The following is a 22,607-nucleotide window of genomic DNA, read 5'->3' as shown; positions in this document are numbered from 1 at the left end:
TGCTCATTCCAAGGATTCCAGAGGAAAACTGTCACCTTTCCAAAATACCACGCAGGCCTGTTGCTCCTCTGCGCGCACCACCACGCTGCTCTTCTTCCCATTTCCAATCCCAAGAAGTGGGCAGGAACCTCCTGGATGAGTCAAAATTAACCCTAGTGGTGAAGAGCTTTTATTCTCTTTTTTCACGCCCCCCCTTCCCTCCCCCTTAAAGCAAAGTTCAGGGAAAGTTTCTCCTTTACGTTCTCTCCCCCCCCCCCCCCCCGTCTTCACTAGCGCGCACAAAACCGGCCTCTTGGGTATCTTCTGAAAGTAAGTAATATTTCCTCCCCTCCTCCCAATCGTTCGTTCTGTTTAATTTCCTACTTGGGAGCAAGCCCTGACAAGGAAGATTTCGATTTAAACGTGCATCTGGTGGTGAGCTGTGATTTAGCTTTTGATTTTGGTTTGCAGGGAGGATAAACGTTGCTTGCAACTTTTCTTCTTTTGTGGGAAAAGTCGACCACCGCTTTAATTTTAATTTAAAGAAGTGGAAGACTGGAAGCGTGAGGGTTTCTGTATGCGTACATAAATATATTGTGGTTTTAATTTATTTTATGTATAGGTACTGATACATAGGTACTGAAATATATATATTTGTCACTGGATTGCTTGGGACTATGTTTTAAAAAGATCTTTATAATATCCAGTAATTTGTGTGAATTTCACGCTGTATTCTTTAATTTTGCACGTAAGTAGTAAGAGGTTGCCGCCGTTAACCCTCTTAATATATATAAACGTTTTTGAATGTGAAATCTCGAAGCAGAGAGATGGGAGGGAGTACCACACCTTTTTTAATGGCTTGATTGTGTGCCTGTGAGTTTCTCTTTGTCTGAGTAAAGGACAGGGGCTATAACTTTTTGTCTGAAAGCCAAGAGTTCATGAGGTTGCTTGCAGGGGGCAATTGTGTGATTCGGTGTCGTTTTGATAGCGAGTTTCAATGGAGGGCGGAGATGGGTTTGTTCAAAATTTTATTTTGTTAAGCTTGATTCTCCACTTGGAAGGGATGTAGTGTGTGTTGGTGTTTTAACTTTCCCCATCTCCTCTCTCCCTCACAATGTCAGCCATTAAGGGAGGGCAGTCTTTATCTTACCTGATCTATACATTCCCCACTGCCCCAAGGGGTCAACAAACACTTCCTGAAATCGTCTGCCCATTTACTTCTAAGCCACACACAATGGGAATTACTTCTGAGTAAACATGGGGGGGGAGGAGTACCCTCCTTCAAAGATATATCTCTGTGAGTGTGTGAGTGATGATTCAGAGACTTCTGAGCAAGGAGAACCCTCTTTTTAAAAATCAAAATGTAGAAATTCTGATTTGTGGGCTGCCTGATTAGTGTTGTTAGGAAATACCTGAGCCCACACAGGCCAAAACAAGGCTCATTTTTGAAATGTTCTGTGAAAGGGAAAAGTTCAAACATATGTCACACCTACTGTGTTGTGGATGGCCAAGATCTGAAATATAGAAGTGTCATCTGGCAATCCTGGTTCTAAGGCAATGGTGATCCAACTTCAGGCTTGAAGGATCTACTTCATTTTTTACTGCAACCCTGAGATCCCTCAACCAGAGCCAGATGCAAAATGGTGGTTCGGGAATTGGAGCCAGTTCTCTTCTGCTGCCTGTGAGTGGGAGAACCAGCTTACAATAAGATTCCCTTGTCCAAAACTCTGGAAAGCTGTTGCTGGTCAGTGTGAACAGTATCGCACTAGATGCACCAATGGTCAAAGCTGCTATAAGGCAGCTTCTGAATATAAGAGTCCTCAGTGGATTGTAACAATAAGCATTCAAGCTATCTAGCAAAACTATACAGTACAAAGACTGGGGCAACCACAATACACTCAGGTTAATGTATGATCTACTGTCAATTATACAAATAGCTAATGGTAGTAGAGTTGCAGGGGGTAATTTTAGAACTGGGACTTATTAGACCTTGAAGATAGAAATGTGTGCTACTTTTGTGAACGTGTCAGCAGCCCCTTTCACATTTGGGGGTTCTCTGCTCATTCATCTGAGCAGGAATCCTGGCCTTCTCCCCCCAAAGTCCTGCCCTGGTGGCATTACTGAAAAGTAGAGCTGCCATCTGCCTGCCCTTTATTTTAGCTTAAATTCCCTCTCAGCTCCCACCCCACTTTGTCAAAGGCCCTTTGCTAGAGTCAGGAAAAAGTTTTTGGATGGATAGCCGTCATCTCCCTGAGTTCCTCACATTCAAGCCGAAAGCATCTTTGAATATTTTTTAAAAACAGACTTTCCCAACGCTAGCCCTACGCAGTGTAGTAGTCCCAACAGAAACTAATGGCAATGATTAACTTTGGGCTCATTATTTTCAGCTGGGTTGATCCTGAGTAGAACTTGGTTAAAATTACAACCCTGTGTCTCCAAAGGTTGTCTTATTTCAGGCTGGTTTTCTCAGGAACAGGTAACACTGGGGGAGTTTTGTTAAGTCGTAAGGAAAATTTCCAGTCTGCCTGTCTTGCGTGTATTGGTGGCGTTGCAATTGAATGTTCTGTGTGCCACATCTAGTGAGCAGGTGTGTTGGCGCTGAAACTGTTGTATGCTTCATGTTGTGGCTTTTGCAACTGCAGCGCCTGCAAGCAAGGATGGGCCAGTAAATGTGTGTGTATGAGAGGGGTGGGGGGTGGGCAGGTTGGATACAGCAGTTTCCATTTGCACAAGACCTTGATGTGACTTGTTCCAAAAACAAACATGACCTTTCACATGGGTGCATGCGTTTCTCAAATTACAGGATGAGGTTGGGGCCCATTGCTGCTTTGTGGAGGGCAGCTTGCTTTTCTTAACTTCCATGCAACTTTTTTTTCTTTTCCTTTGTACACGAAAACTTGTGGAAAGCAAATCAAAACACTGCATTTGAGGCATTTTGGAGTTGTGTATTCGTAGCCACCTGCGACTGATCCTTTTGTCTGTGTCTGCTGCAAACTCTGCAGAACTGTTAAGCTTTTGGAATGGGGAGTCTAGATCCCACCTTTGTCTTTTGAAATTTTACTCCATTTTGCAGGCTCTACACAGGATCAAAATTATCTTAGCATTTCCTCAGTTCGTGGCATACAAAGGCATTGAATGAGACCTACCCTCCAGTTTGGCTTGTTCTCAAAATGGAGTCTTCATAAACTCCTCCTTTTAAAAAAAGAAAACTTCAGCCCCAACAACAATTGCTGGAGCTCTTTCTCCGTGCATCATATTACTTTTGTTTATTTTAGCTTTATTTGGGTTTACCACTTGCATTAAGAGCCTTCCAAAATAACAGTCTGCAGGGTCTGTTGGAAAAATGGTTTTTATTAGAAAGGTACATAGATAGTAAAATGTGTAGCTCAATCGTATGCTTACTCCCAGGTAAGATTTGAACCATGCCATCTAATCCTAAACCAGTAAAAGGTAAAGGACCCCTGGATGGTTAAGTCTAGTCAAAGGCGACTATGGGGTTGCGGCACTCATCTCACTTTTAGGCTGAGGGAGCCAGCATTTGTCCACAGACAGCTTTCCGGGTCATGTGGCCAGCATGACTAAACCGCTTCGCTTCTGGCACAACGGGACACTGCAACGAGTGCCAGAGCCACAGAAATGCCATTTACCTTCCTGCCGCAGCGGTACCTATTTATTTACTTGTGCTTGCTTGCTTTCGAACTGCTAGGTTGGCAGGAGCTGGAACAGAGCAATGGAAGCTTGCCCTTTCGCGGGGATTCGAACCAGCAAGTCCAAGAGGCTCGGTGGTTTAGACCACAGCGCCACCCGCATCCCTAAACCAGTGTGGTGCAGTGGCTTCAGCTGTTTTGCAAGACAACTGTCATCAACTCCAGGTTGGGGAAGACTGAGTTGGACTAGGACCAGGGAGGCCCAGGTTCACATATCTATCTTGTCAGGAACCATGCAAGCTGACCTGGGCCAACTACTACCTCTCAGCCTAACCTACCTCACAGGGTTGTTCAGAAGATAAAAGAGAGTCTGGAAAGAACCATGTATGCTAGCTAGCTGAGTAGCTTGGAGGAAGCGTGGGATATGAAACATATAATTTACTCAGAAATAGCTGGAGTTCATGGGATTTACTCCCATCTGATATAAATTGTAGCTGTAGTTTATCAAGCATAGGCTCCATTCTTTAATACCTTTAATTCCAGTAGTGCAGAGTCAAAAGAGCATAATTTTGCTGTGGAACATGGTGAAAAGAAACAAAGGCTGCTGGAAAATGCTAAGAGGAAAAATAAGTACTCGAATACTGAAAATAGACACTCTGTACACTGATTTGTATAGTTTTCACTTAAGAGCTACAGTTCCCCTTAAACTACAGTTCCTAGGAAGCTGTATGCTTAAAATGTGTTTTAAATGTATGTCTGCCTGCCGCTACCTATGTTTAGCAATTTGTGGCCCCTTGACAGCCCAAAAGGGGACAGAGAACCAACTCTTTCATAGTATACAAAAGCTCTTCTGTCTGCTTGAATGAAGGCAACTTTTTTTTTTTCCTTTTTGCCATAGACAAGTGGCTATTACAAGTCTCTCAGAGCTGTTTATAAACAGAGTTTATATATCAAGCACTTGGTTCTTTCTCAGTAAATAACACTTTCAAGCAGTTTTTCTTTCTTTCGGATTTGTGCAATGCAATATGGATACCCTCTCCTTTCCTTTGTTCCATACTTGTGTGGAGATATCCCAGAGCAAGTAGGGGTATCAAACTAAATGTCAGCTCAAAATGTCTGCCTAATGTCTGAGGCGAGATGCTTCAGTTTGGATTGTCCAGATGACGATATTCTTCATTGTATACTCATATTGGTTTATGCGGAGATGGTACTTGTGCACAACTGTTATGTCTGAATTATCCGTTCAATGTTTGTCCTTCTTTCGAACCTTTGTTTTGTTGCCAAAGAACATCCAATTGCCTTTCTTTCAGATGATTCTACGGCTCAGCTTTCCCAAAACTAGGCTGCACTCTGAAAATCACTTAAGTAGTAGAAGTGGTTTCGAGATTGCAGCAGTACAGGAAATCCAGTTGGGTGGGACAAGCCAACCCCCCCCCCCCCCGGAAGAGGAGACTTGAAGGAAGCTGTTCCCTCTGGATTTGTTGTGGATGGGAAGTTTGTCAGGCGAGCCTAGTTCCCTCCCCATCTCACCCCGCCCCTTTGCCACTTAAAAATCAGAGGAAAACCTCGGTACAAAAGCAAAAAAACCAAAATCAGTTGTTCTGACTTCCACAACGCATGTCCTTGGCCTGGTTCTGAGGAAGTTTGTGGTTGTGATTAATCTCACGCCAGGGAAGTGCCTTTCTTCGTAAAAAGTTTTATCCGTCTGGGAAGGTTGCAGCTGTTGGGAGCCTTCTGGCGGCAGCGGTGGTGCAGGGTTAGCAAAGGAAATAAAGGCCCACAATCCCAAAAGGCGGGGTGGGGGGAATCTGATCACAGATTAAAGAGCCAGCCCCCTTCCTGTCTTTTAAAGCAAGACGTAATCCATACTGGAAGGCCTCTTTGTCTTGCTGCTGATTGTGCTCCCAGGGGTCACTTGTACTGGCATAACCAGGCAAAGAACCGGGTTTCCACTTGACAGGGAACAGTGGGGGGGGGGGGCAGGAGAGGCCTACACCTTTTCTTTCTTTCATTCCCCGATCAATCTGGTTTCTCTGAAGGAGACTTAATTGGCCTACGCTGGACTTTCCACTCAGACGACAACAACAACCACCACCCAGTTTTTGCTCTTTACATTTCAACCCTGCTCCCCTCTCCAATCCGGTACAAATTTCTCACTCCCACCAACACCAGCGGGGGCTAAAGGCTTTCAGGGTCTACAGTAGACCTAAGGTCTACTGACTGGCCACCGTCTTCCCAAAATGAGGCAAACCTTGCTATTAACAACTGTCAATTAGAATATCTCTCCCCCCCCCCCCCACGGAGAAACATGCTGTTTTCTTTATCACCCTTAAGAGCTTTGCCACTTTGGCTCCATTTGTTTTATTTGTCAGTGGTGCTGCTTTCCCCCATGTTGCTCTGTGTCCGTATGATGCCCCCCACCCCATATAGATATTGATGCCAAAGGCCAATCCACCCACCTCAATACTATCATGTTGTTGTTGGCATCTTGTCTGTCTCAAGAGACAATGGAGTATGCCTCCAGGGGTGACGTCAAACTGCTGCATTAGCCGCACTGAAGTGATATCCCCTCAGTGCATGCCTGGGCAGTGTGTATGGAGGTCCTGGGCTGCCCAGACAAGACCCACTTCTTGGATTCGCTGATGTTGTCCAAAGGAAAGCAGAGAAATATTTTTGGCATTGGTTTGGCTGCAGGAGTTGCTGGAAGGAGGCGTTCAAGGCACCATCCAACCATCTTAGGGACTCAATTCCGTGTAGAGTTTAGCCGATACTCAGCACCTTTCTCCCCAACCAGGGAAATGGTTCTTTAGCCTTCCTTCCTCTACCATGAATAGAAACAATTCACATAATACATTTAAAGCTCTATGATACCACTTGAAAAGTTGTGACTTCCCCTAAAGAATTCTGGCATCTGCAGCTTGTTGAGAGTGCGGAGAAGAGACCCCTATTCCTCTCACAGAGCTACCATTCCCAGAGTGGTTTTAACAGTCAATCCCTCTTCCCAAGGAACTTTGGAAGATAGTAGCTCAGCAAGGCAAATAAGAGTCTCCTAACAACTCTCTGCACCTTAACAAACCATAGTTCGCTAGTAGATCTGGTGGCTGAGCGGTGGTGAGGCCTAGGCAGATCAGGCCTCTTAAGAAACTTCTATCTTAGATCTACTGCTCTGTTAGTTTTCAATAGGTAGGCCTGCTGTCTACCTACGGGTGAAACTGGCACCCAGATAACATCTTTCCACTGCCCACAGAAACCCTGTCCTGTGCCTGGCCTCCCTTCACCTCCTCCAGACCTTAATTAATTGCACTGCTGCTATGATCAGCTTCACAGACCTCTCCTCACTGCGTTTCACTAAAAACAGCAACTCCCCAAAAACCAGGTTAACAACATGGGACTACACTTCAGGGTTGCCGTACGTTACCTCTTCACTTCCTCCAGGAAAATGGGCATAAGAACAGTACTTGGCAGGGCAGGCGTAACCCACAATCTCGGCCATAGTCCTTTCCCCTGCGATATGGGTCTATTATGCTATACCATGTTCACAAATTGAGAAGAAAATCACTCCCCCCCCCCCATATGAAATAAGTCCTTAGGGCATGAGTGCCTGATTTACTGCTAATTTTTAATTGTCGTACTACTGCCTAATCACAGCTACACTAAACCCAACATACTTGAACTTTCTATTGGGCACCAGTGAGGAGCACTCAAGGCGTCACAAACCAATAGTCAATAATGATAATGGGAGTTTCACTCTAGCCTCTGACTCAATGGCTTGAACCGCTTTCCTAAATGTCAGTCATTTAGGTGGGATTTCACTCACAGGCTGCAAACATTGAAAAGTAGGAGAAGGCTTGTTCCCCATGAAACGAATTGAGAATTGGGGGCTGCACATTTTTGCCTCAGATCTTGGGTTCTACAGAAGCTAGAAAAAGAAAAAAAGTTGGAAATCTGTGAGCATCTGCTGGTGTCGAAACCCTTCCTTGTCACAGCTAAAGCTTGAGATGATGGTCCTTAGCCTTGCTGTCTCACTTAAATACTCTTTAAATACAGGGTAGTTGTATCAGCAGCTATTACTCATTGCTAAATTGAACCTTTGTTATTAGAGGTAATATACCTCTGTTTACGAGACACAGAGATCAAAGAGCGGGGGATATTTGTTCCTTTGTGCTCTAGTTATAAGTTTATCGGGGGCATCTGATAGCCACTGCTGCTGAGACAATGCTGGACAACAAATATTATTTGCCTTGCTGCTTCCAATCAGTTCTCTGGTCAGCATAGGAATGGGCAACTTAACTCGCGATAGAAGTACAGTGGTACCTTGGGTTACAGACGCTTCAGGTTACAGACTCCGCTAACCCAGAAATAGTACCTCGGGTTAAGAACTTTGCTTCAGGATGAGAACAGAAATCGTGCTCTGGCAGCGCGGCAGCAGCCGGAGGCCCCATTAGCTAAAGTGGTGCTTCAGGTTAAGAACAGTTTCAGGTTAAGAACGGACCTCCAGAACAAATTAAGTACTTAACCCGAGGTACCACTGTATATAGGGCATATCCCAGTGTCATTTTAGGACCTGGGAGACCAGAGATCAAATCCCTACTTGGACATGGAGCTCACTGGATGATGTTGGACCAGTCATTGCCTCTCTCAGACTAACCTACCACACTCACAGGGTTGCTGTGGGGATTAAATGAGGAGAGAGGAGAACTATGTACGCCATCTTGAGCTCCTTGGGATAGGAAGGCAATAAATAAATATGCAGAAGGTGCCAGGTTCAGTCCTCTGCATAGAATTGTAGCATTGGAAGAGTGACCACGAGGGTCGTCTAGTCCAACCCCCTGCAGTCTTTTGCCGAGCGTGGATCTTGAACCCACAATTTAGAGTCTCATGTTGTACCATCTGAGCTATCCCAGGTAGGCTGGGAATGTCCTCTGTCTGAAATGCTAGAGAATATTGTCTACCCAGTGTAAATAATTCTAAGCTACATGGACCAATAGCCTGACTTGGGAAGGTGGCTTCCAATGCCCTTCAGATATTATTGAGAACCCCCAGCTCCCATCATCCATAACCATTGGGCATGCTGGCTAGGGCTGTGGGGAATTAGGAGTCCAGGAGCCACAGGTTCCCCACCCTTGGTCTAGGACTAACTATATGACCCCCAGCTTTCCACAGGTAAAAACAACCAAATGGGAAGGAAGGGAAAATGGAGGTGAGCTGTTGCCCATCTTCTGTCAGTTAGGAAACTTTCCGCTCCTCCATCCCTCAGATCTGATCGCCGCCTGTTCTGCTTTCTTCCAGGTAACCCTCCTGACACCATAGAGCCTGGCATCTGGGGCGAGGGGCCCAGCCCCTCTGGGGAGATGGGGGACGCTGGGGAGAAGGGTCTGGACAACGATGCAGAAGGGGTCTGGAGCCCTGATATTGAGCAGAGTTTCCAGGAGGCCCTGGCCATCTACCCACCCTGTGGGAGGCGGAAGATCATTCTTTCGGATGAGGGGAAGATGTACGGTAGGTGGGACTTAACTTTGACCCATTAGACCGGCTGCTCTTGTCCTTGGTTCTCTTTGGGGATCGTCCTGCAAGCCATCATATATGATGAGAAGCAATGGGCTTAGAATACGTGAGGTTAAAAAAAAGAAGATGACGCTTTTCTAGCTCCCTGAAGAAATGGAAGGAGTTGGGAAGGTAGCCACTGATGGTGCTGTGTTCCTGCGGTACACCGCTAGCAGTGCCTTTTCCCTTCCAGCTCTGAGAGGGGGAAAGAGGTGGTCCTCAGATGCAGCCTTCATGGTACTGTGCCATAGATGCTGTGCAGAAGGCTCTCTTTAGGGACAGAAAAGAAACAAAAGAGCCAGCAGGGCCAGGAAGAGAAATGAGGGAGCTAAATGCACCGTTGTAAACAGAGGCGCTACAATGTGCCGCGCTAGCCCTATAAGGACAGAGCCTCACCTGGAGGCAGTTCTTACTCTCCATAGGCGAGCGGCTAATGACAATTCCATTTTCAGTTATGCAGTTTGTAGCATCCCTTTCTTTTAGGGAACTGCTGCCTCAACATCTTGCATTTGGACAAGTCACTCTCTCTTAGCCTGACCCACCTCACAGGGTTGTTGTGAAGATAAAACCACAGAAAGCACCCTGGGGTCTTTAGAGGCAGTGTGGGACGTACTTTTGGTGATGGGGGACAACCGTGTGCAAGGTCTGCTGGAGGAGGGGTCAGGTTTGCATCCACCCACCTTTTTAAACCTCTGCAGTGGGCGTGACCTGACAGTCCAGATGATTCAGAAGTTAGCAGGGTTGTGTCTCTGAGCATGTGCAGAGTTAGGGAGGCTGCAACCTGCCCCATGTGGCAACCTAGCATTGTTGTCAGCGGCATGGTCAAGAGAGGCGGGGGAATTCCGCCTCTGTATATGGTGTTCAAGTTGGATGAGTTTTCCTGATTTCTTGCCTCTTCTCTCTCAGGCCGTAATGAACTCATTGCCCGCTACATTAAACTGAGGACAGGCAAAACACGGACAAGGAAACAGGTAAACGTGATGGGCTTGACATGAAGCCTAAGACTGCAGGAAATAAATCTGAGGTGTGTGGGGAGAATGAGGCTTGGTGAGATTTCCCCCTTTCTCTCCACAGAGTTTCCTGCTAAGTCTCTCCCCCAACTCCTTCCACAGGTCTCCAGTCACATCCAGGTTTTGGCCCGGCGGAAAACCCGTGAGATTCAGGCCAAGCTCAAGGTGAGTCCCTTCCCTGCATTCCCTGAAATGTTTATGACAAGCTTGCACCTCTGGATTCCCGTTCTGCTAAAGGAGTAGTAGTAAGGGGGGTACATATTTTACCCCCCAAAGTCCCATAATGCTTTGCTGGTACTTGAGACAAGCTCTAGGTTTGGGGGAAGTTATTGGGAAAGTGCCACCAACCAAACCCCACCCCACCCCGGTCTCTGGGGAAATGGTTTTTTATTATTATGTGTTCCGTTTATTACCCATCATTCACCATCAACATTAAAAACAGCTAAAACAAATCACAGTCACTGGAATAGGGTGATTCCTGAAAACACATCTCTCAGGTGTCAAAGGTGGGAACTACAGTGGTACCTTGGTTTTTAAACAGCTTAGTTCACGAACAACTTGGAATTCGAACGCCGCAAACCCAGAAGTAGGTGTTCCGGTTTGCGAACTTTTTTCAGAATTGGAACTGTTCCGTTTTGAGTGTTACACTTCCGTTTTCAGTGCCACACTTTCGTTTTGAGTGCCCTTGCTCCTGTTTGCACGTGAATAGGAGCAGGATGGGGCAGCTCAGCTGGGGACTGGAAAGCCTCCACTTCCGAGCTGAGAGATCCCTGCCCTTGCTCCTGCTTGCATGGGAGTAGGAGCTGGATCGGGGCTGCTCACCTGGAGAGGTGCAGGCTCCATCACACTTTTCCACTGAGGGGTACATGGCTGCGTTCACCTCAATAGAGAAGTTTAAAGGAGCATCGTGTGCCATTGCGGAGACAGCCTGATGACAGCTGCCTCAGCAGTGGTTTAGGGGCTCTCAGATGCAACTGCTGGGCTCCCTCCACCTTTGCCACCCCAACAACTATTCCACCTGGCTGCCTTCGGGTGGTGCAGGGGCTCTGATGCTGAGGTGGAGCTCCTTTAAACTTCTTCCTTGAGGGATAGCGCAGCCGTGAACCCCTCAATAGAAAGTGTGATAGAGCCTGCACTTCCCCAGCTGAGCTGGCCCATCCAGCTCCTACTCCTGTGCAAGCAGGAGCAGGGGCGGGGATCTCTTTGGAATGCTTTGGTTTTAGAATGGACTTCCGGAACGGATTAAGTTTGAGAACCAAGGTACCACTGTATACTGTATAATGAAGGTTTCAGGCCTAGGGGCTGCCACAGGCGATGCCTTCTCTTGGGCTGCTACCACCCCACCACAAACATCTGACAGCCCCTGCTGCCAACCTCAACATCTGAGGAAAGAAAGCACAATTTGGGATATTTGGGTCCTAAGCCATTTAGGGCTTTAATGTGAGTGCCTTGAGTTTACCAACAGAAGTGGGGCAAACAGCTGTGTTGGCAAGCGAGAAGAGCTCTTCCCAGCTGCAGTGAGGTAGCCGCCATTTTAATTTCCCCAAAGCCCTGTCACCTCCAAAGTAGCATTGTGCTGCATCTGCAAGGGGCTGGTTTCTTAAAGTGGCCTGCACTGGTCAAAGCGTGTTGATTTTTCAAGACTGTTGTCCCATGCCACCTGTCCTGCTTGGAGCTGGGAGAGGAGCTCTGAGCAGCTGCAGCGAGCAAGGGAGACATCCATCTTAATCTCAGCCCTCCTGCATCCCTGATGTAGGAGTGTTGCATCGGGCCCTGGGGAGGAATTAACAATGATGGCTCCCTAGCAGCTGCTCTGAGCGCCTCTCGACACGAAGGAGCAAAGGCAGACAGAAAGGGGCCAACTACAGGCAGCTGCCCTGAGCAGGTGGGCCTGTTTTAAGGAAACCTCGCTGATCGGTGCTGAGAGGAGCCCTGAAGGGCTTCAGCAAGCAAAAGGAGCCCACTTGAAACCCCCCCCCCCCCATGGCCGTGAGGCAGCACTACGACCATGTCAGGGACACTGAAGGTGCAGTTAAAGGGACTCTTCATTGTTTCAGTCTATCGGCCGCCTTCTCGGTGCCAAACATCAGGGTGATTTTTTTCCTGTAGAGGCCAGGCTGGAGGGGATAGGTCAGGGAGTTCTGAGTTCTGAGATTTGAACAAAGCTTAGTAATAAGCAGGGGAAGAATGAAGTGTGACTGCAAACCAGGAATCCTGGTTTTCTGAAGAGATTTTTTAATAGGACGATATTGATACTGACCTCCCTAAGGAGTCCGTTCCACTGTCGAACAGCTCTTCCTGTCAGAAGCTCCTTTGATATTTAGTCGGAATCTCCTTGTAACTTGAAGCCATTGGTCTGAGTCCTACCCTCCAGGGCAGGAGAAAAGCTTGCTCCATCCTCCATGTGGCAACCATTTAGGATATTTGTCTCTTCTCAGTCTCCACTTTGGTGGGCTACCAGTTCTCTCAACCTCTCTTTGTAATGGAGTCCAGTGCAGTGATTTCTAAGCAATTCTTCAGGGTGTGGTCTGAGCCTCAGCAACTGATGCAGCCCCCTTTCTGGAGCTAACTAGGTGTGGGTCTCGCCAATGCCAATATATACCACCTTGAATTCCATAATGGAAGGAAAGGCAGCATGTAAATGATGGTAATTATACTATTGTTTGTAACTCAGTGGCTCACAAGGGGACTAACCCCTAGGCACTCCAGGGTGAACACCTTATAACAGGGGTGTTTAACCAACTGTCCTTGAGGCACTGCTGGCTTCCAGCTCCCATCTGCCCCAGCCAACATGGCCAATGGTCTGGCATGATGAGAGTTGTTCTCCAGTAGTGAGTGATCCCTACACCATCGGCTTCCTCAATGAGAAGACAGGTGGCAAACTGATGGTTTGCCTATATAGCACCTTGTCCCCTACAAATGTCTCCTGTGGGGTGATAGCCCCAGAAGAAATTACATTACCCCCACAGTCAAAGTTATGTGTGTCATTATGCACCCCATAACCCCCTGAAACTTCCAGACCCTTCGCGGCTGATTTGCAGGCATTCCTCAGTAGAGAATCAATGTGGAAAAGAGGCCTTAAGGGTAGGATGTTTTGAGAACTCCTGCGCAAGGGAAACGGGCATTTGAAAACCAGGATTTGTCTCTCTTCAAGGACCAGGTAGCAAAGGACAAAGCGCTTCAGACTATGGCAGCCATGTCTTCTGCTCAACTCGTATCTGCCACGGTCCTCCAGGAAAAACTGGGCTTGTCAGAACCCCACTACCCACCCAGCACCACCGTAAGCATGTGGAAGAGGGGCTGTGAGGTGGGGTTTCTATGGGGCTGTAACGCTATGGCAGGAATGGAGAACCTGTGGGCTCCCAGATGTTGTGGGACTGCAGTTCCCATAATACCTGGCAATTAGCCATGCCCACTGGGGCTGTTGAGAGCAATAGTTTAGCAAAACCTGCAAGCCCACAGGTTCCCGGTTCCTGTTCTCTTTCTGTACTAAAAACTTAGATTAAGGTTTCTGCCAGTTTAGCTCTCAACTCTCCCAAGGAATCTTGGGAATTGTAGTTTGGTGACATTCAAAAGAATTCTCTGTGTTAGATCATTAGCTCTTTCCTGGAGAGAGGAAATTATTATTAAATGGTGTTTAAGTTAAGAGTTGTTGCTGAATAAATGAAACCTCAGCTGACAGATCATATGTACAAGCATTAGTCAATTATATTTCCATATGGGCAAAAACCGTGTTTTGGAAGCAAGAAGCATGCTTCCTAAGTTTTTTAGATCAGATGACTTAGCAGACGTCATCACCACAGAAGAGGCATTCTCCTCTTCCAAGATGGAGTCTTAGTTTTTATAAACACTTGGTTGTTTTTTGTTTTTGTTTTTGTTTTTTTAAATAATCACTCTCCACTGAATTTGGTCAATTAAACGGTTTTAAAATTTGATTTCGTCAGTTCAGAGTAAACAGAATAAATGTTGCAGCCCTAACTTAAGTATGTAGTGCAGTTTTTAACTCTTCTGACTTTTCCAGTCCACAGAGTTCTTCCAGTTTTGGACAGGGGATGCAAGCCAATCCCGAGACACTCTAGAGTAAGTTGTTGTTGTTTTCAGTCATTGACACACACGCACTGCTGGGAGCAGCAATTTGTCTAGCATTTCTGCACCACACACACGTGTGTGTGTGTGTGTGTGTGTGTGTGTGTGTGTGTGTTGCAATGCCCCCCTGTTGAAAAGCCATATCTTGACTCTCCTCTTTCTCCCTCCTACCCTTAGCGTCAAGCCTATCCTCCAAGCGCCATACCCCATCCCAGTCCCAGCACCCGCTGCTGTCCCAGGTAAGCCACCGTCTTCCTAAACCGCTTGCCTTCCTATGAGGCGGGGGAGGTGAGAGTGCTCCAGTCGGTCTCAGTGCCTTCTCCCTCGGCTCGGCAGGTTACCACGCGCCCCCAGGGAGAGCCCCCCGCCTCCCCAGCGCTACCTCTTGGCAGGGAAGCCACATTGGTACGGAAACGCTTCGGCTGGTGGAGTTCACTGCGTTTGTGGAGCGGCAGGCAGAACAAGATGCGGTGAGATGTGTACCTATACTTAACACCATTCGCACACTTGCGCCTCATGCCAGCTGTCCCCATATATTGTCTTGAAAAGTTTGGGAGTTGGCCTGATGATGTAATTGACCGTGTGTTGGAGATCTAGTTTCAAGACTGCACTCAGTGATGAGATGCTTAGCGGGTGGCCTTGGGCCAGTCACAGTCTCACTGCCTAACCTGTCTCACAGGGTTATTTAAGAGGATAAAATAGGACAGCTCGTGTTTATGTTGCCCTGAGTTCCTTGGAGGAAGGGCAGGGCTTGATAAACAGAAGTGGATGGAGGGACGAGTATAAGAAACTACATGCAGCAAGTGGAGAAGCTAAGGTTAAGATACCAGTACAGTTGTACCTTGGATCCCAAATGCCTTGCCAGTCGAACATTTTGGCTCCCGAATGCCGCAAACCCGGAAGTGAATGTTCTGGTTTGCGAATGTTATTTGGAACCCGAACATCCTCCACGGCTTCTGATTGGCTGCAGGAGCTTCCTGCAGCCAATCGGAAGCTGCACCTTGGTTTCTTCCAGAATAGAATTTCATTCGACTTCCGAGGTACCACTGTAGGCTGATATTCATCTCAAGATTAAATTTGAAGAGACAGAAATGTGGGGAAGTAGCTAAAAGTTTGAGCTGTGTAGGGCAGGAAATTTGGGGTTCAGATCCCACCATTGCCATGAACTTATCCTGTGTGAACAGGATACTGGACTAGGTGGGGCATTGGCCTGATCCTGAAGGCTCATCTTATTAGGTGACCTGGAGTAAGTTGCTGTCTCTCAGCCTCTGACCACAAGCCAGTGTGGTTTAGTGGTTAAGGTGTTTTATTAGAGTTGGTGCAATCCAGGTTCTAATCCCTAATTAGATGTGAAACTCGCTGGATAATCTTGGGTTGGTCACTCACTATCTCTCCATCTGATTTACCTCACAGGGTTATTGTGAGGATAAAATGAGGGGAGAGAACATTGTGTGCTACCTTTAGCTCACTGGAGGGAAAAGCAGGATAAACATGTCATACTTAAAAACAACAGCAACCCAGCAATATCAGAATTGCACATATTGTATTCCTGCTTTACCGAGTTAATTGGGAGGATCATGGCAGTAACATTTGCATCTGATGAAGTAGTCCCTAGTCCACACAAGCTTACACCATAACAAAATGCGTTAGTCCCTAGCTTAAGATGCAGCCAACAGACTAGCACGAGTACCATATTGAAAGCTGTTGTAAAGCACTTCAAAAAAAAAAAAAAAGCTATTTGCATTCTAACTTCTTTTGGCAAGCGATTCAGTAAATCAAAATTCGGGCAGCTGGTGCCAGTCTGCATCATTCCATGCACTGACTTCTACCCTTTCCTCTCAGCAGTGTAAGCAGCTACACCGCTTTGTGCATATCGACCCGACACCCGCCTCTGACTCCCCGCTGGAGACGGTGGACGTACGCCAAATCTACGACAAATTCCCTGAGCGGGGAGGTGGGCTGCGAGACCTGTATGACCAGGGGCCTTCTCATGCCTTCTTCTTGGTCAAGTTCTGGGTGAGAACCGCCCTGCTTCCCTCAATCCCCAACAAGCTAGGAAGGCAAAAGCTCCTTTGCTGCATTATATATAGATATTTACCTGGCCAGTTTGCTGGGGCTGGTGGATTGCCTTGGTGGTTCAAAGCAGATAAAGCAGATTCTGGGTACATTCATGCCAGATCTCCTAGAAAAGCTTGGCATGGCTCCATCACTGTTTGGGTGGAGGGGCAAATGAGCCATTTTGAATACTGACCTAATGAATGCATTGTTGTTGTTTCAGCTGTGCACATTAGCCGCCTTCCAGCCTCAAATAGGATCCGGCAGGTACCAGCCAGAAAAACTGTTGCAAGGGAGCTTTGGTCTCTGCTCCTAGCTAATTGAAAGCTGCTCTAAGCATCTTTACAGCTACAGAAAAATGCCAGTGAGCCTGCAACAAAATGTTGCAGTATAGGGTGCTCCCATTTACTGTACCCGCCAGCCATGACCCCTCCCACATGGTTCCCACCACTCCAAACAACAGACTGTCAGCGTTCTGAAGCTACTGAGCATGCTCAGTCTTTGTTGCCATGTTTTTGGTGGGTTCCCCCTCCCATGTAGGGTTTTTATTTCTTAAAGATGTTTCCTACTGTTGAAAACCTTGGAGGAGCCACAAGCTTTCCGAAGCCTTCCATTTGTGGCATGGCTGATGTTATTTTGGCAATGTCAGGATTGGCCCTCGGAGAACTTAGTTTGCTATTTGTGTGTAGGATAATGGATATGCATTTATATTGCTATAACGATGCACACAAAAGCCAGGTCCTCAAGCAAATAGAATTGCAATGGTTCACAGAAGTAATAATTGCATACAGGATATGCAAGGTTACTTGCAAACACCCCCCAAGGCCAACCCAAATGAATCATCAATAGTAAACTTTAGAACATTGTCTTATCCACCAAGGCCAGACCTCAGAAGATCACAAAAAGGGCAGGAAGGTGATCCCCACCCTCTATCCTCCTGGCCCCAGCAAGTGATGTTCAATGGCATATTACTTCTATGCATGTGGGGTTTTTGTTTAGCTGCTGTGGCAAGTAGTTGTGGAATAGACATTCCCGTCCCACCCCCCACTTACGAAATACTACCTGAAATGTATGACATCCTGCTTTTTATATCAGTCGGGGTGGGGGTGAGGAAAAGAAAGAAAACACTGCATTTTTCACCCATTTCTCCTGTTACCATAGGCTGATCTGAGCTTTCCCCTCCTTGAAGAAGAACCAGGGGGCACAGGAGGGGCCTTCTATGGGGTGAGCAGCCGATACGAGGGCCCACGGGCTCTGACTCTCAGTTGCACCTCCAAGGTCTGCTCCTTTGGCAAACAGGTGGTGGAAAAACTGGAGGTGGGTGTGGGGGGGCAGGGGAGAGTTGGCAGGGGGATGACGGGACTTGCGGGGGGGGAGTGGATGGGGAGAGAAGAGGGGGTTGCCACACTGGCGGGTGGGGGTGCCAGAGGAACAGGGTTCATTTACGCCTAAGAAGCTTCTGTGCAGCAGCTTGTGAAAAAGTAGCCACGTCGGCCACAATTCAAGTTGCCTTTTACCCGCTGCGTACACACCACACCCATGAGGAATCCTGGGGAATGTAGTTCACCCTCTACAAAGCCACACTGCCCAGCACTCTTGGCAAACCACAGTTCCCAGGATTCTTTGGGGGAAGCCACGTGCTTTAGAGGTGTGGTGTGCATGCAGCCTATTTCTCTGTTTATCCCATTGCTGCATGCTCTATCTTTCCAGGATTTTGGGTGGGGGCAGAAGCATTGTTAGGGTGACCCAGGCAGCTTGAGCTTCAAATCTCCTGCCTTTCCCTCTCCGCCCCAAACTTAAACCCAAACCTTGCTTACAGTGCTGCTGGGACTACATTTGCATCTATGCATCTAAACTGGCATATGCAGATTTGTGTCAAGGGTCTGTGTTCCCATCCCTTCAAATATTTGCAGTGCCCCTGGGCAGGAATCTCTCAGGCCACCTGTTTCCTTATCCTTTTAACAGGCCATTGTGTGTGGGAGGTTGAACCGTCTGGCTTTTTGCGTGCAAAACATGTGTTCCGGCACTGAGCTGTTGTGCCTTCCCTTGCAGCCAATGTGGTGCCCCTCAGACATTGCTGGACATCCGCCCATGCTCATTGGCCTGAGGCTGACTGGTCTTCAAAGTCCATCAACATATTGAGGGCACCGAGTTGGCTGTTTCTGCTCTGGCAGAGATATGGGGAAGCTCTGGCTCTCCAGATGTTGGACCCCAACTCCCATCATCCCTGACTATTGGGCTAGGCTGGCTGGGGTTGATGGGAGTTCGGCTCCAGCATCTTGAAGGCTGCAGGTCCTCCATCCCTTCATCTGAAGCTTTCCCTCTGATGTGAACCTGGTACCCCACTCACCCGATGGAGACCATTAAAAAAAGGGAGACCTGCAGCCTAATGCTAAATCTGTGCATGTCTTAAACTATAGAAGGGCCTGGAAGCTAGGAAGATCTGCAGGGTCAAGAGCAACTTGGCCTACAATGTTTAAGAAGTTAAGTGTGTGCGAGTGTGAAAGTGTTAAGCTGTATCAGCTACTGGACATTGAGGAGTTAAGATTTGCATCCCACAAACAGATTTACAGTACTTGGAAGTTGGGGGGGAAACAGGCTTAATTTCAGTCGAACTAATCTTTGCATCGTTTAAGTTTAGGAGTGTGAGTCTTGCTCCTTTTAGAAGGTTGGCCCTATGGTGGCGGAGGAAGAGAGGCGGCTTCTCCCTTTGTACAAAGGTGGTGTGCATGTGTTAGGTTCTCTCTGTGTCTCATATGCCCGCTTTGCCATTAACCACTCCCATCTCCCCAACTCTGCAGACAGCTGAGCCTCCCCACTGGGAAGACGGACGCTTTGTTTTCCAGCTGCAGCGCTCACCGCTGTGTGAGTACCTCATCAACTTCATCCGCAAACTGCGAACGCTGCCAGAAAAGCCGATGATGGACAGCGTGCTTGAAAACTTCACCATCCTGCAGGTATTTGGGGAAGGAAACGAGGGGCCATCTTGCGCTCTCTCTATCTCTCTGCCTTTCTTTCCTTCCCTGGGGGAGGAGAAGGCAGAATAGGGAGCCAAGCCAAAACTTGAATTCTCCATAAATAGAAACTCCAGTCCTTGACCGACCAGAGTCAGTACAGTACAGGGCAACCTTTTAATTTCCCACAGCTCTCCAGGGTGATGCATTGTGGGAAATTTAAATGGCACTTATAAAATCCTCCAGTGGCAAGCTCTAGCTTAGGAACATTCCTTCATGTAGGATAGCAAGGGCAGTGTGGCATGATGCCTCTTCTAAGATTATGCTGGCTGTGCCTTGTGCATCCATGATGTAATAGTGTGCTGGTTGTAACTATATTTTCTCATGCGGAAACACAGGCATAACCGAACAGAGCAGAATTGAGTTGACAGACTTACGCTTCTTTTAATTGGGAAGCAACCCTTAATAAATGCTCGTGTTTTGCAATTTGTGAATCAGCTGTAAGGCAGTGGAGACCTGGTACAGCAATAAGGGTGAGGGAAGGGAAGATGGCAGCACCTGTCAAATTTGCTACGGGGGCCACAGCAAGCTCCCTGTGGGAGAGATTTAGGGAAATCTCATTATGCTCCCAGATACGGGCAGGATTATCCCCTTGCACTGCTATGAAACTTGTCAGAATACGCTCCATCCCCTCCACAGGTTTTGCGGGATCAAGAAACTCAGGAGTTACTTTTATGTGTGGCCTTTGTGTTTGAAGTGTCTGCCAGCGAGCACGGGGCACAACACCACATCTACCGGCTGGGCCGGGAGTGATGAACAGCTTTTACCCCACCTCCATGCTCCAAAATGGGTCACTCCCTCACCCACCAGGAGGAGGTCTACGGCCTGTCTGTGAACTGTGAATGGACTGCTATGACAACTGCTGAACCTTCGGTGATAATGGCTTTTTTGTCACCTGGCAACCACCGGCAAACCCAGCAACTGATTCTACCAATGGATATCCTCCTCTCTCCCTGATGGCCACAAAGTTAGGCCCGAGGCCCAAGCCCAGAAGCACTGCTGTAATTCAGCGGAGAAGCTCGCAGCTATGGCAACAGCATTGTTGAGCAGCAGTGCTTTCAGGGCAAGCTCCCCCCACCCCGTTCCCAGTCAAGCTGTGGGATATCAGGAGTTAACCTCTACCATACATATGCCATTGACCGAGAACATTCCCCTCCGTGTGGCTGGGATTTCACACACTCCATTGTCAATGAGACACGTGGCATTTTTGAGGACGGTTGCTTTCAATAATCTGGCAGAAGTTTGATGTAACTTAACCTGTCCGTGTGAGAATTAGGAGTAAGGAGATCAACCTGTTTTGGGGGTGGGCCACACCACTTCACCTCAGGTAGCGGGGTCCACATGATTGTAGGCTCCTCCCCAGAAAAGCTAGTGTTCTGTGTGTGGGGTTTTTGGTATGGAGAAGCATTCAGTAAGGCGAGCCTCTGCTTGCAGCCTGAGGTGACACAGCCCTGAAAGCAGTATACATTTGATCTTGCAGGCTCTCTTTACAAGTACTACACCTAATCTGGTGTTGTTTTTAACCATGCCTACTTTGGGGGCGGGGGAGGAGTCCCATTGTAGAATTTAGTGGGCCTTACTCCCTGTCGCACTGGAGGTGGAGACATTCACCTTTCAGAGGCCTATTACCTCACAAGAGATTCAAGGCTTTGTCTCTACATGCAGCAGAATGAGGAGGTAGAACGGCTGCAGTGGGGCCAACACTACAGACTACAGGCAGGCGATTCTATTCGTTATTATTCCCAGGTGTAAACTCCCTTGAAGAACACCAGCAAACCCAGGGAGAAAAGTTCGCCTGCAGGCCTCTGCCTGCAGTGCTTGCTTTCTGCTAGCAAGAGTTTTATGTAGGCCGGCACCCGAAAAGATGGTTCAGCGGGCCGGTCTTTGAGCTGAAAATAACCGTTCCCTTCAACAGGAGTGCAGAACCTTTCTTTCCTGTTGGAGGCCAGCATAGCCTCAGCACCCATTGTTTGGGGCCCACCTTCTAGTGGTGAGTGGGGGCACCCCATTTCACCCCTTCCTTGCCACTGCCATGAATTTGCACTCCTCCTTGGGGGAAGGCTGTAGCACAGGAGAACTCTTGCTTCACATGCAGAAGGTCCCAGGTTCAACCCCACTATCTCTAGGTAAGGCAGGGAGAGACCTTTGTGGAACCCAGGTGAGCCACTGCCAGCCCATGCAGATGCTAATTAGGGTCAGACTCTGCCTACGGCAGCTTTCTCTGCTGCCACCCTGTAGCTGCAAATGGGGAAGTAACATGGTTTATTCCACAGCTTTGTTCTGCTGGCTGTTTAGACCCAGCGTCTGATGGAGCAAAGTGTAAGAACGAGCCAAGCTTTGCTTAAAAGTGTGGGGTGTACGAGACACATTTGGACTTTATGTACAGTGCTACCTCAGTTTACGCAGTTTACGAACTTAATCTGTTCCAGAAGTCCGTACTTAAACCAAAACCGTTCTTAAACCGAGGCGCGCTTTCCCTAATGAGGCCTCCCGCCTCCGGTGCCCTTCCACCGTTGATTCCGTTCTTAGACTGAGGTAAAGTTATCAAACCAAGACACTATTTCCGGTTTTGTGGAGTTTGTAAACCAAATCGTTCTTAAACCGAGGTACCGCTGTACTTTCTTCGTATATAGTCCTTTTCCCTTGCCCCTTTGCCATTCACAAGGTTGCAGCGGTCTCTCGCTTTGGTGGGAAACGGGGCAAATTATGTGATCTTGCATAAAGTTTATTTTGACATAGTACGGAGGTCTGAGTGATTTTTCGTTTCCCCTTCAGCCCATTCTCACTCGAGAGGCCTGTAGGTTTGCAGCTTTTGCTGTGGGGTTGACTGCTTTGGAGGGCAGGGTGGAAGGGTTCATTAGCAGACAGGTTGGAGCAGGATTAACCCTTTCTTGGGTTTTGTACTTGCGGGTGGTGCTGTGGTCTAAACCACTGAGCCTCTTGGGCTTGCTGATCAGAAGGTCAGCGGTTCAAATCCCCGCGACGGGATGAGCTCCCATTGTTCTGTCCCAGCTCCTGCCAACCTAGCAGTTCGAAAGCATGCCAGTGCAAGTAGATAAATAGGTACCGCTGCAGCAGTAAGATAAACGGCATTTCCGTGTGCTCTGTTTTCCGTCACGGTGTCTCGTTGTGCCAGAAGCGGTTTAGTCATGCTGGCCACATGACCCAGAAAGCTGTCTGGACAAACACCAGCTCCCTCAGCCTAAAAGTGAGATGAGCGCCACAACCCCTTAACCATCCAGGGGTCCTTTACCTTTTTACCTTTACTTGGG

At 47.8% G+C, this 22,607-nt stretch overlaps 1 protein-coding gene across 6 annotated transcripts; it reads left to right on the top strand.

Annotated features, from left to right (window-relative positions):
* The first annotated feature begins 20 nt into the window (after window positions 1-20).
* On the top strand, window positions 21-22,073 carry TEAD2 (TEA domain transcription factor 2). Of its 6 annotated transcripts, none has more exons than XM_080976250.1 (12): window positions 21-158; window positions 8,916-9,125; window positions 10,077-10,141; window positions 10,283-10,345; window positions 13,335-13,460; window positions 14,202-14,260; window positions 14,444-14,505; window positions 14,603-14,736; window positions 16,112-16,282; window positions 17,483-17,638; window positions 19,123-19,278; window positions 19,975-22,073. In XM_080976250.1, the coding sequence occupies exons 2-12, from the start codon at window positions 8,978-8,980 to the stop codon at window positions 20,086-20,088; spliced, it is 1,254 nt and encodes a 417-aa protein (XP_080832376.1). In that variant the 5' UTR covers window positions 21-158; window positions 8,916-8,977; the 3' UTR covers window positions 20,089-22,073. The 6 variants fall into 6 exon arrangements, with proteins under 6 accessions (XP_080832376.1, XP_080832377.1, XP_080832378.1 ...); XM_080976251.1 differs by having other exon boundaries at window positions 60-309; window positions 13,341-13,460; XM_080976252.1 differs by having other exon boundaries at window positions 60-309; window positions 17,483-17,545.
* Window positions 22,074-22,607: the final 534 nt, after the last annotated feature.

This window comes from Podarcis pityusensis (assembly GCF_964106645.2).
Source record: "Podarcis pityusensis genome assembly, chromosome: 13".
Taxonomy (NCBI): Eukaryota; Metazoa; Chordata; class Lepidosauria; order Squamata; family Lacertidae; genus Podarcis; species Podarcis pityusensis.
The sequence above is the reverse complement of the archived record's forward strand: the minus strand, read 5'-3'. Positions and strand labels throughout refer to the sequence as shown.

Bases quoted from the DNA above. Each gene is read 5' to 3' on its own strand.
- TEAD2 (XM_080976250.1), top strand. From the start codon at position 8,978: ATGGGGGACGCTGGGGAGAAGGGTCTGGACAACGATGCAGAAGGGGTC. The intron at 10,142-10,282 runs GTAAACGTGATG...CTCCTTCCACAG, and splicing joins AAACACGGACAAGGAAACAG to GTCTCCAGTCACATCCAGGT. The intron at 10,346-13,334 runs GTGAGTCCCTTC...TCTCTCTTCAAG, and splicing joins AGATTCAGGCCAAGCTCAAG to GACCAGGTAGCAAAGGACAA.